The sequence below is a fragment of the Ascidia mentula genome, chromosome 8, assembly GCF_947561715.1.
Source record: "Ascidia mentula chromosome 8, kaAscMent1.1, whole genome shotgun sequence".
Classification (NCBI taxonomy): domain Eukaryota; kingdom Metazoa; phylum Chordata; class Ascidiacea; order Phlebobranchia; family Ascidiidae; genus Ascidia; species Ascidia mentula.
The window spans coordinates 8,842,406-8,855,527 of record NC_138573.1 but is presented as its reverse complement, the minus strand read 5'-3'; the positions used below and the strand labels follow the sequence as shown (position 1 = coordinate 8,855,527).

The 13,122-nt window shown below is 45.2% G+C and overlaps 1 protein-coding gene across 4 annotated transcripts in view; it reads left to right on the top strand.

Moving 5' to 3' along the window:
- The window catches only part of LOC145910182 (4-galactosyl-N-acetylglucosaminide 3-alpha-L-fucosyltransferase FUT6-like), a 28,337-nt gene that overhangs the window by 13,037 nt on the left and 2,178 nt on the right, over positions 1 to 13,122 (top strand). Inside the window, exons 1-2 of one of the 4 annotated variants that reach the window (XM_082997215.1) lie at positions 9,349 to 9,458; positions 11,428 to 11,570. The exons of 2 other annotated variants lie outside the window; for them this stretch is intronic. In XM_082997215.1, coding sequence (XP_082853341.1) covers positions 9,437 to 9,458; positions 11,428 to 11,570 — 165 coding nt within the window. In that variant the 5' untranslated portion in view covers positions 9,349 to 9,436. Of the gene's footprint in view, positions 1 to 9,348; positions 9,459 to 11,173; positions 11,304 to 11,427; positions 11,571 to 13,122 lie in introns of those variants that run through there. One more of the 4 variants, XM_082997214.1, reaches the window with a different exon arrangement.

The window sequence follows — 13,122 nt, the reverse complement described above, 5'->3', positions numbered from 1 at the left end:
TGCCCCGCACCTTGGGCGTGAATTTCTTGGGCAATTAATTCCGTTAGGCGACAATCATTGGGCAGAATCGCCGGATGCCTTGTTTCGTAGCACAACCTCGCGTTGTCGAGTCTGCCGCCAACACGAAGTATGTCGTCCTTCAATATAGGGTCGAGCCTATAGAGCGCAGATTTTGGCAGCAGTTTACCCGTGGGTAGCGATGCAAGCCAGTCAGCAAAGTGCTGACGCTGCACAAACTTGACAAGTTCTGACTCAGCAATTATTAATTCGTCAACGGATATAGGCGAGTGTGACACGGTCACCTCTTTCTTTTTCGCTTTACAGTACAAGTAGCGTTTAAACCTGAGCAACCATGCAGTTGCCAGCTTCAAACGATGTAGTGACGAAAAATAGCCAATCAAACGATCAGTGCCTTTTTCTTCGAGCGTTGTGAGGAAAACATCCGCCTTGATTCTTTCCAAGTCAAAGCTTTTGTAGACCTCAGCAGTAGTTGGTATCTTGGTGAAACGATTTGGCCACTGGTCGGGTGTCTTTCGCAGAAACTCAGGTCCGGTTAACCACATTCCACTGCACAGTGCATTGGCAGTAACACCGCGAGACGCTGCATCAGCCGGGTTCTCGTCGGTTGGCACGTGCATCCAATCATGGACACATGAGTGATTCAAAATCTGTGTAATTCGATTTCGCGCAAATATAGGAAAGTTCTTGCTGTCGGCGTGCAAACTCTGCAGCACAATGGATGAGTCTGTCCAAAACAGACAAGGACAGTCTTCTAAATCAAGTTCCTCCTTCACTGTTCGTGACATTTTCACTGCATCCAAAGCAGCCTCCAGTTCCAGTCGTGGTATGGTTTGCCTTCCTGAACCGGAAAGCAGTGATTTGCCCATCACCAGCGAGCACGTAACGTTCGAGCGGTCATCTACTGACCTCAGGTAACAAGCACAACCTCGTGCTTCTGACGAAGCGTCAGCAAAAACATGTAACTGTACTTTGGACGCATTGGTGGTCATTCGATAAAAACGAGGTATTCTTACCTCACAAAGCTCACAGAGGCTTTCTCGCCATTTTCGCCACCTGGCTTGATCCGTGGTCGGCACGACATCGTCCCATCCAATCTTCTGTTGACACACGTCCCTGTAGATCAATCGAGCTTCTAGGACCACGGGTGCAACGAATCCAAGGGGGTCAAACAAGGAGTTTGTCACAGAGAGCATTCCACGTCGCGTGATCGGTTTGTCCGGCAGGACGACATTAAATCCAAATTCGTCCTCTGGAAGACGCCAGCTGATTCCCAGAACACGTTCCTGTACCTCTCCGCCAAGCGGAATGTTCTGGATTGATTTGGACCTTTCCTCATTAGGAACAGAGGTCGTCACAGCGTCACTCGATGACAACCATTTTGTCAGCCTGAAACCTCCCATGGACAGCAAACTTCTTAAATTTTCCACCATTTTCATTCCCATTGCTTCTGTGGGGATTGATAATAAACAATCGTCCACATAAAAGTTTTTTCTCACGACCTCGGTGACACGAGGATAAAAAAACTTCCCAAATTCACGTGCAGTTTCACGTAGGCAGAATGTGGCGCAGCTTGGGGACGACTTTGCGCCAAATAAATGAACAGTCATTCGGTGCGGCACAGGGTCCTTTAGTGTGTCGCCTCCTGGCCACCACAGGAATCTAAGGGCGTCACGATCCTGCTGTGTGACGCGTACTTGGTGGAACATGGCTTCTATGTCCGCAACCAAAGCCACGGCTTCTTTGCGGAATCTCAAAAGCACTCCAACCAACGAGTTCATCAAGTCTGGTCCTTTCATCAAGTGGTCGTTTATAGAGTTACCGTCGCACTTTGCGGCACAGTCAAAAACGATCCGAAGCTTTTCCGGCTTCTTTGGGTTGACCACGGGATGGTGAGGAAGGTACCACTTCCGACCGTCAGTACTAATTTCTTCTTCTGGTACCCGTTCGGCATAACCCTTATCCAGAAGGATTTGCATCTGCTGTACATACCTTTGACTTAAACTTGCATCATGCGACAAACGCTACTTAAGACCAGACAGTCGTTTCTGTGCCAATTTCAAAGTGTTGGGAAGAATATCTGCCGAATTTCGCCACAACAGTGGCAGCTGGTAATGTCCATCTTTGTGTTCCACTTGCTTGGTCATGATGTCATATGCAATGACGTCCTCCGCTGAAAACTTCAATCCAAACTCCATTGCTTCCCTGTTGCTCCGGAGCCACTGTAGGAAGGATTCAGCATCCCCCAAATCACCACTTCGCATGGGGTAAGTTTCACCATCATCGGTCACGATGACGTCATCGATGTTATTAAAGGGATTGAAACGTTCAATTCCCTGCAACAGAAAACTACAGCCCCTGGGGGTTTTCTGTGGAGCATAACCTCTTAGCAACCAACCCAGAGGCGTTTTGACAGCGTCCGGGTACTCCGGATCAGGAGAGAACCGACTCTCCAAACATCGATGAACTAAGTAGTTGTCTGTACCAATAAGTAATGTGACAGACCCACCTTTGATTTGCGGTAAATGCACTCCCTGCAGATGCTTGGGACGAACAGATGCTCCAAACTTTGGGACATGCTCAGGCGGAACAGGTATTTCGTCAAGTAGCGTCACTTCCGGTAAATTGAACTCCTCTCCTCCCATCAAGGGCAGTACTGACATGGAGATTTTCACGGTGTTCAGCTCCCTTGCACCATTGATCGACCCGAGCTGCATTCGAACTGGTTCGCCTTCTACCTCAACATCCAACATGTTCATCAGCCGTTTCTCACAGAAGGTTTTGTCTGAACCAGTGTCCAGCAGAGCATATGTTTCAATTTCCTTGTCCCCAACGCGGACTCGAACAGGAACAATGTCTAACCAAGCGGACATTGAGTTGCTGTCATGACAGCCCACGGTATTCAAGCAACTACCCTGTTTCAAAGACGCTGAGTCATTTCCATTCTTGTCCTCCGAAGATGCGTCCGTCGGTCGGGGTCTCGCCGGATTGTGCAGAAGCACATGATGGTATGCACTTCCACAACCTTCCTCATGGCAAACTGTCTTACTGCTACAATCAACAACCATGTGTCCCACTTCAAGACACCGGAAACACAAACCTTTCGCTCTCACAAATTGTCGTCGCTCACGATGCGGTTTTCGTTTAAACGCAAAGCAGACGTCGAGGTCATGCGGCTTTGCACAACAAGGACACGGTTTCTTTCGTTGTGTTGACTGGTTTTCCTTCTGCACCGATTTCTGTGCACCAGTAGAAGCAATGGCGTTGCATGACGTCGCCTTTTGTCGTTTGACACCTTGATTCTTTTCAGGGCCTGAAGGAAAGAGACCTTTCCCATATATCGAGTTGGCTTCCTCGCTCTGCTTCACAACGAAATTCGCAAAATCCGCGAAACGCGCGACCCTACCCGTTTCCCTTTGCAATGCAACAGATGCAGAAACCCATTTGCATTGCATCTCCACAGGTAGCTTGCTAGCAATAGCAACAATAAAACCGACAGAATCAACGGTAGACATACCCGTGATTTCCTCCAAAGATACGCAGCATCTCTTAAGGAGGACGGCCAACTTTTCCAAACCGTCGGGGTCGTTTCGCCCAATCTTCGGACTTTCTTGCAACTTCTTTTCGCAGCAACGAGCGATAATATGTGGTTGACCATAGCGTTCGTACAGTTCTTTCCAAGCAAGTTCGTAGCTTATTGCAGGGTTTGAGGATGACGTATAGTGCCTCAGCTTTTCATTGACACTCGGCGTGCAATGTTGCAGCAAATATGTAAGTCTTAAATCATCACAGTCTAATCTGCTAGCAATATGAATTTTGTATCGATTTGCAAATGACCAATAGTCCATAGGATCGCCATCAAACTTTGTTATTTGTGGTTTTGGCAGAAAACGTTCACCAACCTCCGTATAATGAGGTCTAAACTGCGTCGGAGAGGTACGCCCATTATGTGGCGAGTAAATGTTATCACGTGGTACCTTTTGGCGACGAGGACATTCGAATTCCTTGAATTTTACTTCATTTGGTTTAGGATCTTCGATCACTAATTCTTCAGGATTCTTGGGACACACTGTATCTTTTCGTTGTTCGTATTTAAACGAACAAACGCTGGCAACTTCTTCCCATGCGTTCAGTTCGGCTTCTGCTAGTTCCAACTTCCGTTGAGATTCGCGATCAGCGATTTCAGCTTCCAATTTTCGTTTATCCAGGGTGAACTCGGCCTGTTTTAATTCCTCTTCTTTTCGTTCTTCATCTTGCTTGCGTGCTAATCGAGCAAGATTTAGCTTCACACGACTTTCCTTTAACTTAATACTGTATGTCGAGCTCCTAGAAGATCTTACGCTCCCAGTGTGAATAGTGGATTCACATCGTTTCGACGTTCTACTGGCGGGCGGTGAACGGCTACCAGCTTCCGAGACAGGCACCGGTGTTGAAATGTCGCGCAGCCACTGCCTGACGCGAATGTCGAACTCGTTCTTGCCTCGAACACAATCCCTTTTTCGAGACACACTTCCCGGCATCGTGGCCTCATCGGACATATCTTCACACAGGTTCATAGCCTCGGTATAGCTTGCTTCTACGGCAAGCAACGCTTCTTGCAGTTTTTCCTTTTCGCGGTTGAGCATCATCCTCTCAGCATCGAGGTAATCGTCTTGTAACTGTTTTAATGCACAGCCAAGCCGTTTTCTCTTCTTCTTTGTCAGGACAGGCATGTTGTGACGTCACAAACGGTTGTAACAATGACAGTTCGAAACTTGTATGTAACGTGCTTTTTCTAGCCGATCGGTAACGCTACACGTTGCACAGCGGTTCAGCACAAAATGTCTCGAAACGCGCTCCTAGCTTCCCAGGTAGTCACCAAGTACAGGACACAAAACACAGTTGTATTCAATGTGAAATGAATGACGGGCGCAAAGTCACGGCGCCGGAACGGGAGCGGTTTCTAGTAAAGAAACACAATTGTACAATCAATACGTAAACAAATTTACACTATAGCAAAATCAATCGCACTTACCGAACTGTTTTGCGACCGATCTTATTCAGAGAATTGTCCGTTGTGACAACACATTTTTCAGTAGCATTATTATAATCCAGTAAAGTTTCAATTGTTGCAAGGCACAGTAAACAAACTATTTCGCAGTTTTGCTTATTCAAATAGAATCATTATTATTAAAGATACCACAATAACTGGTAACACAACTAGCAAAGAAGAAAAACACAACCATGCGGTCTGCACGCGCACGGCTACTGCGCAGCCTTTGTGACGCAATAACAGAAGTTGTGCCAAACATAGAAAACGTAATGGAAAGAACTAACGAAATCGGGTTTGGGAATCTACACCACTAGAAAAACTTCCTGATCTGAGAGGCTTAACAAAACAGGCCTCTCACACACCCTTTCTTTGGCTTCTCACTACCTCTCCATCCCGCTCAATGCGGAAGGGGTCATCGTCAGTGTTATCAACGTTTTGGGCCGCTACTGCAGCATAAGACGTGCCTGCAGGGTTTTTAGCACCTGCCATACTTCAGTGCGCAATACTATAAGACAGTTTGTCCAACTGCTCACCTTGGATTTGTGGTCCTGGAATACGTTCCGGAAAATCCCAGATGATATAATCCAATTTCTGCGTAATCCAAGGGCTAAGAGCCAGAAACTAACTTGCCTTCTTTGCTGTTATAAGTAACGTAAGTATTTTATTCGGGCGTCATAACAATGCTGCCACAAATTAGGAAACACAACATGGGTCTCGAGCGAAAAGGGAAATGTAGTCTAAGGGTTTACGATGCGATAAATACATCGAAAAGAGAACACGTCACATAGTGGTAATAAAATCCTGCGGTATTCTAATTCCGCAGTGGCATGTTTTTGGTTCTGCAGTCTCATGGTAACGACCACAGGTGCACCGTATATGTAGACTTTTACAGTTTGAATTGAGACATCGCGTGCCTGTATAAGATACTGTTTTGGTCCACTGCCCGCACGGGCATCGAAGGTGGGGGATGGTGCATTTGCACATGTAGTGCTTTTCGTCGGGCGGGAACATAGTGCGGCAGCACTTCGCATGTTGTTTCTTAGGTGAAGGGCTTTTCTTCCTTTTTTGTTTTCGTCCTACCACCGGCTTAAACGGGGTAGATGTTGTTGGTGGCTGGTCGGCGCATGGGAGTTCAGCTGGAATTTCATCTGGTTCAGAGTCTTGGGCTTGTTTTTGGGCACGTGCTTCAATGATAAGGGGGATGAGATTTGGTGACAACTTGTCAGTGGATTTTATGGGGGATGTAGATTCCTCATCAGTTGTTGTGGAGTCGGAGTCTTCCTCGGGAGAAGAAGTGTCACCATTTTCCTCAGTGGGGGTAGCGCCACACTCGCTCTGCTCCTTGGTCTCTATCTGGTTGTGTTTGGTGTGTTTCTTCTTTCTCTTTTCTGTGAGGATGGAGCAATATTTCTTGTCGTGGCCATCGGCCTTGCAATGGTCGCAGTGCGGTGGCTACGATATATGGAACGCCAATACCACGTGTTCCCCGAGCTTGAGCTCTCTGGGGATGGGGTTGTGTTGGAGGACGGACCTCTTCATGATAAATGCTCTTTTGCCATTGCTGATGCGGTACTGATCGTAGAGTCGCCAACCCCGGGACACTGGCGCGTAGTGGCTCAGCAGTGCCTGGATTGGCTGCTGTTTGATCTTAGGGGGTACGTAACTGATGACGACTCTCTCCTCGTCATTGGTCCACGCGTTAGCGTAGACCGCCGACGAGGAGTCGGTGATCTGCTTGGCCAATTGTTTCGCTTGCGCCTCATTGGTGGTATAAAATATTACCTTTCCGTTAGGAAGAAGGTTGATACCATTTAGGTTTCTTATTGCAAAGTTCATTGTTTTGAGGAGGTTGTAGATCGCCTCCCGGTTCAGCCCGGGATTGAATCTCGCTCCTACCTCTCCATCCCGCTCAATGTGGAAGGGGTCATCGTCAGTGTTATCAACGTTTTGGGCCGCTACTGCAGCATAAGACGTGGCTGCATGGTTTTTAGCACCTGCCATACTTCAGTGCGCAATACTATAAGACAGTTTGTCCAACTGCTCACCTTGGATTTGTGGTCCTGGAATACGTTCCGGAAAATCCCAGATGATATAATCCAATTTCTGCGTAATCCAAGGGCTAAGAGCCAGAAACTAACTTGCCTTCTTTGCTGTTATAAGTAACGTAAGTATTTTATTCGGGCGTCATAACAATGCTGCCACGAATTAGGAAACACAACATGGGTCTCGGGCGAAAAGGGAAATGTAGTCTAAGGGTTTACGATGCGATAAATACATCGAAAAGAGAACACGTCACATAGTGGTAATAAAATCCTGCGGTATTCTAATTCCGCAGTGGCATGTTTTTGGTTCTGCAGTCTCATGGTAACGACCACAGGTGCACCGTATATGTAGACTTTTACAGTTTGAATTGAGACATCGCGTGCCTGTATAAGATACTGTTTTGGTCCACTGCCCGCACGGGCATCGAAGGTGAGGGATGGTGCATTTGCATATGTAGTGCCTTTAGTCGGGCGGGAACATAGTGCGGCAGCACTTCGAGTATTGTTTCTTAGGTGAAGGGCTTTTCTTCCTTTTTTGTTTTCGTCCTACCACCGGCTTGAACGGGGTAGATGTTGTTGGTGGCTGGTCGGCGCATGGGAGTTCAGCTGGAATTTCATCTGGTTCAGAGTCTTGGGCTTGTTTTTGGGCACGTGCTTCAATGATAAGGGGGATGAGATTTGGTGACAACTTGTCAGTGGATTTTATGGGGGATGTAGATTCCTCATCAGTTGTTGTGGAGTCGGAGTCTTCCTCGGGAGAAGAAGTGTCACCATTTTCCTCAGTGGGGGTAGCGCCACGCTCGCTCTGCTCCTTGGTCTCTATCTGGTTGTGTTTGGTGTGTTTCTTCTTTCTCTTTTCTGTGAGGATGGAGCAATATTTCTTGTCGTGGCCATCGGCCTTGCAATGGTCGCAGTGCGGTGGCTGCGATATGTGGAACGCCGATACCACGTGTTCCCCGAGCTTGAGCTCTCTGGGGATGGGGTTGTGTTGGAGGACGGACCTCTTCATGATAAATGCTCTTTTGCCATTGCTGATGCGGTACTGATCGTAGAGTCGCCAACCCCGGGACACTGGCGCGTAGTGGCTCAGCAGTGCCTGGATTGGCTGCTGTTTGATCTTAGGGGGTACGTAACTGATGACGACTCTCTCCTCGTCATTCCACGCAACGTAACTGAAGTAAACAACGATGAGTAACGCGTATTTGCTCGATTGAAACAAGTCACACGAAGCGAAAATGGCAGCCAGCAAAGGCGCAAAGAAGGCAGTGAAGAAGTGAGGAAGAAAAGAAGGCAGTGTTAGATAGCACGACGAACTTTTGGATTACGGATTTATCTGGACTATATCATGCGGGACTGCTGGAACGTAGACGGCACCACAAATCCGAGGTGAGACTTGCTACAACCAGCCTTATAGTGTGGGCACACTAACTTTATGGCGAGTGCCACTGCTGGCCCCTCTTATGCGCCCGTTGCCGCCACTAATGTTGATAACCCGGAAGATGATCCCTTCCGCATTGAGCGAGAAGGAGAAGTAGAGGCAAGATTCAATCCCGGGCTGAACCGGGAGGCAATCTAAACTTTGCCATAAGCAATCTAAATGGTAATACCCTCCTTCCTAATGGAAAAGCCGTGTTTTACACTACTAATGAGGCGCAAGCCAAAAAATTGGCAGCCAATCCAGACACTGCTGAGCCGCTACGCGCCAGTGTCACGGGGTTGGCGGCTATACGACCAATACCACATCAGCAACGGAAAACGAGCCTTCATCATGAAGAGATCCGTACTCCAAAAGAACCCTCTGGCAAGAGACCTCAAACTGGGGGAACACCTAGTATCAGCCTTTCATACATCACAGCCTCCCCATTGTGACTACTGCAAGGCAGACGGACACAACGAGCCCGAATGCCACATACTAGCCGAGAAAAAGAAGAAGAAAGAAACAAGCAAAGAGCCAATGGAGGAAGACTCCAACCCAACTGGAGACGAGGTGGAAGAAACATCCTCATCGGAAGAAGAGACCTCCCACACAACCGCTACAACCACCACTACCACAGCCGAAGACACATCCTACATAACGCCCGAAAGAACTGTCCATATGCATCCGCCTTCATCACCCCTTTACGTACCAACACCGCTCCGAAACCGACAAAAACTCCAGCCACCAGTTCAACACATCGACCCAACCCTTCTCCCACCAACAATTAGATACTCCACCAACGATTTAGAAACTCCAACTTCAACACCGGTTAAAGCAACAACAACAACAACATCAAAACGAAAGAATAAAAGAAAGAAAAGCCCATCACCGAAAATACAAAATGCTGTCAAGTAATTTTCCCAACCGATGAACAACTATACACATGCAAGTGCGATGAAAGTTTCATTTACTACTTGTTTTGCAATTTTTTTATATTTATCGCCTTAACGAAAATCGAAGTCCACAGATTTTGAAGCCACGGGTGGTCGAGTTGTAAGCTTACAGCACACCTGCATTTTGAGTGAAGGTCATAAAAGATTTTCGTCTTGCATTGGGCAACAAGTTCTCTCTTACAACTTTTTCCACATTTTTGAGACTTTCTAAGCTAAATTTTGGGTCGCGACATGTCCTCGCCACCAGTCCGGCTTTGATTTTGTGCAGTTTTTTCCTGTATTAAGCGGTCACGCGACGCAGACCATTTCTCGATTTGCTCATACTCCCCAAGCCTAAGTTCGTTGCAAAGCGGCGATGCAGGCCACCCGCCGCGCCACGGAATAGTTGTACTTCGTTCCTAAAGCGCGACGGCCGCCACGCCGGTGCAAGCCACGGCGACTGGACCTTTCGCAGCCGTTGGTCCGTAAACGATCTAAAAAGGACGGCGTTGTCTCGCGGCTGCAAAAGCTATTTCTTCACTTTGGAAGCACCTACACCTACCCACCTACGCGGTGATGATTAAGGCTGCCATCGCGCAGCTTAATGTGTATGTGCGACATTATTTATTTGAGAAAAATTTGTAGAGAAACGTTAGCATTTACTGCAGCATAGTGACAGTTGATAAAATATCAGATTAATGTAACGACATCACAGACCTGGGTCAATAACTGTATCAGAGATTCCGCTGTAAATGTAAACGCGGTCGTCAGCAATTTACCAGGGGATCCGCATAGTTTGTGGCCACCGTATTTCGTGTTATTTGTTGCAAGTAAGAAACGTCAATCATTGCTGGAGAGGTCATGCAGGCAGTAGTAGCAGTCATGAGATTGTTCTTGGCACACCAGAACGAACCTAGACAGTAAAGGTTGTTGTCAATATTTAGTAAATCGCTGTTGGTTGACATTGAAAACGTTCATTTAAAAAGCTATGCATGATTCTCTATGAAACGTACCTCCAGCCAGAATTTCAACACCGATAAAGATCTTAGAGTTGGAAATGTGCGATTGAACAGTCATAAAAACGCCAGCCGAAAGATCGACAGCCATGATTTCGGACTTTGTTGCATTGAATATATAGTATTTATTTACAATCGTTATTCTTTGGAACGAATTGGTGAAGTTAATAAACTGACCTAACTACTTTATAAGAAACACAAACGATCCGAAAAAAGGCTTTTAACCATATAATTAAACATTGTGTAGTTAAAAAATGTATCTTACACTTACGCGATAGTATTCAATAGCTTTAATAGTGTCAACAATTGATTGTTGGTTGGGTATTGAAATCATATTATTATAATCACGACGCGGTCTGCTTATTTTTCCCCAATAACAGACCGTTGATCTCAAGCGACTGCTTATCTTAACCGTAACGTTGCAGCCCCTTCTCAAGCTAGTTGGCAAAACACGCCAGATAACAAAACTTTGCGGCAGAATTATGTAATGCACACGTGCCAGGTCCAAGTTTGCTTTTTTACGCAACAACCAGTGATATTAGGTTAATCTTTGATAAATTAAAAGATGTTCGCGTTTTACGTCTGTGCTTTGTGTGTGTGTTATTACGGAAGGAATAGTGATTACCAGGGCAGCTTCTGCAGTCTATGGTTAAGATCTTTATTTTTCTGTTGCTGAAGTCATTTTTATTTAAGCAATTACATTTTTTAAACTTATAGTTTTGGCCTTGTAATAGTTTGGGGATGATGCAAGTTTTCTTTTCATGGATAAACATAAACTCTCGGTCGTTTTCTTGCTGTGTTGCGTTTGGACCTTATTCTGCATAGCTGGATATGCATACATTACAGGTATTCAAAAAATAATACGTCTAGCCAGTGTTACGCAACTAATTTGCTAGCATTATTATTACAATTAGTGGTTGCTTTTAAATGGTATTTGTAAAACCAATTCAACAGCATACGTGTTTTTAAGGTCGTCACGACAAGAAGAGCGGACCGAGGTTTGGCAAGGAAATTTTAGGTAACATCGGTCACGATATTGTTGTTTCTACAACCATCCAAACAACTTTAACTCTGAAACAAGTCAGCAACAGAAAAAATACTAATTTGGGAAAGGTAAGAAAGGTAAAAATCAGACTTGGACAACTACATAATCCTAATATTTTAAAGATAGCAAAATCCCGATTATCCTATAATGTATTATTAAAAAGTTGAGTAGTTCTTCGTCCAACGACATTTTTCCGTTGGAACGAGTTTTCAAATTTTGCAGCACAAATGGGAAAGAATTCCAATTTAGTATGAATTAAGCTTGACTTTAAACTTTTTTCGTCGGACCTAATACTAGAACTTTTTAAGCGTTTTCTGAATTGGATAAGTAAACTTATAGAGTTATAGGCTACCAAATATACAAAAACCAGAAATTAAACCTAACTTCAAACAGGAATTACATTTGAGCAAGTTAAGCGTACAGTGCTATTCTTGCTGCCAGGCATTGTAAATTTAAAAGAACTGTTCCTCTCGCATAAAAGTGATAACTAGGACTGGACTAGATTTCTACTTAATCAGCAAGATGTTTTTTTCAATATATATATTTCGCCTATGCGGCATCCTCAGTATTCTGAAAGCAAGAGAACAAAAGTAATCGTAGTGATTAGCATCAACAGCACACATTAAGATTAACATGTACACACTTCGAGTCGAGACTTTGATAACACCAAACGGAAACCACCAACTGTCACAAGTGCTAAACTGCCGAAACCATGGCATATATGTTGCCACATGTATGATATGTGGCGACAGATACGTTGGCCAAACACAAATTTCATTTTCCACAAGGTGGCGTGGCCATAGAGCGTCGTGGGGTAAAGCCCACGCAGAGATATGCAAAAGCAAAGACGATAAAGCTGGTCTTTTTGGGCATTACGTCAGCAAGCACAACACGGTGCTAAGCTCAAAACCTAGCCTGGATAAATGCTACTACGTAACGTTAGTCGAACAACCTGCTGCAGAAAACTTGACGTATGCGAGTCGAAATGGCAGGCCATAACCAATGCAACAATTAACATTCAACGCATGGTGTTGCCCAGGATACGATAAACACAACGTTTTCTTGTTGTTTTTATTTTTTATTTACATTTTCTATTTACATTTTATTCTTTTAAACCGTTCTAATCCATCCAGCCACTGGTGTGGTGCCTGCAAATGTTATCTTCACATCCGCGAGCAAACCGCTAACGCACAACATCGTTTTTCGATGCTAACGTTCAACTGCTGCTGTGCTTCTGGTTTTTGTTTGGTTTGCTACAGGATTGCGGCCTGGAGGTTAAGTGTGTACATGTTAGTCTTAATTTGTGCTATTGATGCTAATCACTACGATTACCCTTGTTGTTTTTAGAATACCGAGGATGCCGCATAGGCGAAATATTTATATTTCAAAAAAACATCTTGGTTGGATGTCCTAGTTGTCACTTTTTGGAAGAATTTTAGCGCTTTTATCCCAAAACCAATCCAAGTCGTCAGTGGAAGATCTGCGTATTTTATAAACACATTTATCTGGCATAAAAGTTACGTGATTTTTATTACAACCGAAATTTCGTCTACCATTTGGCCAGACTTCTTTAGCGTTATATAAAAATCTCGTAATTTTTATGCGAGAAAAACAGCTTTT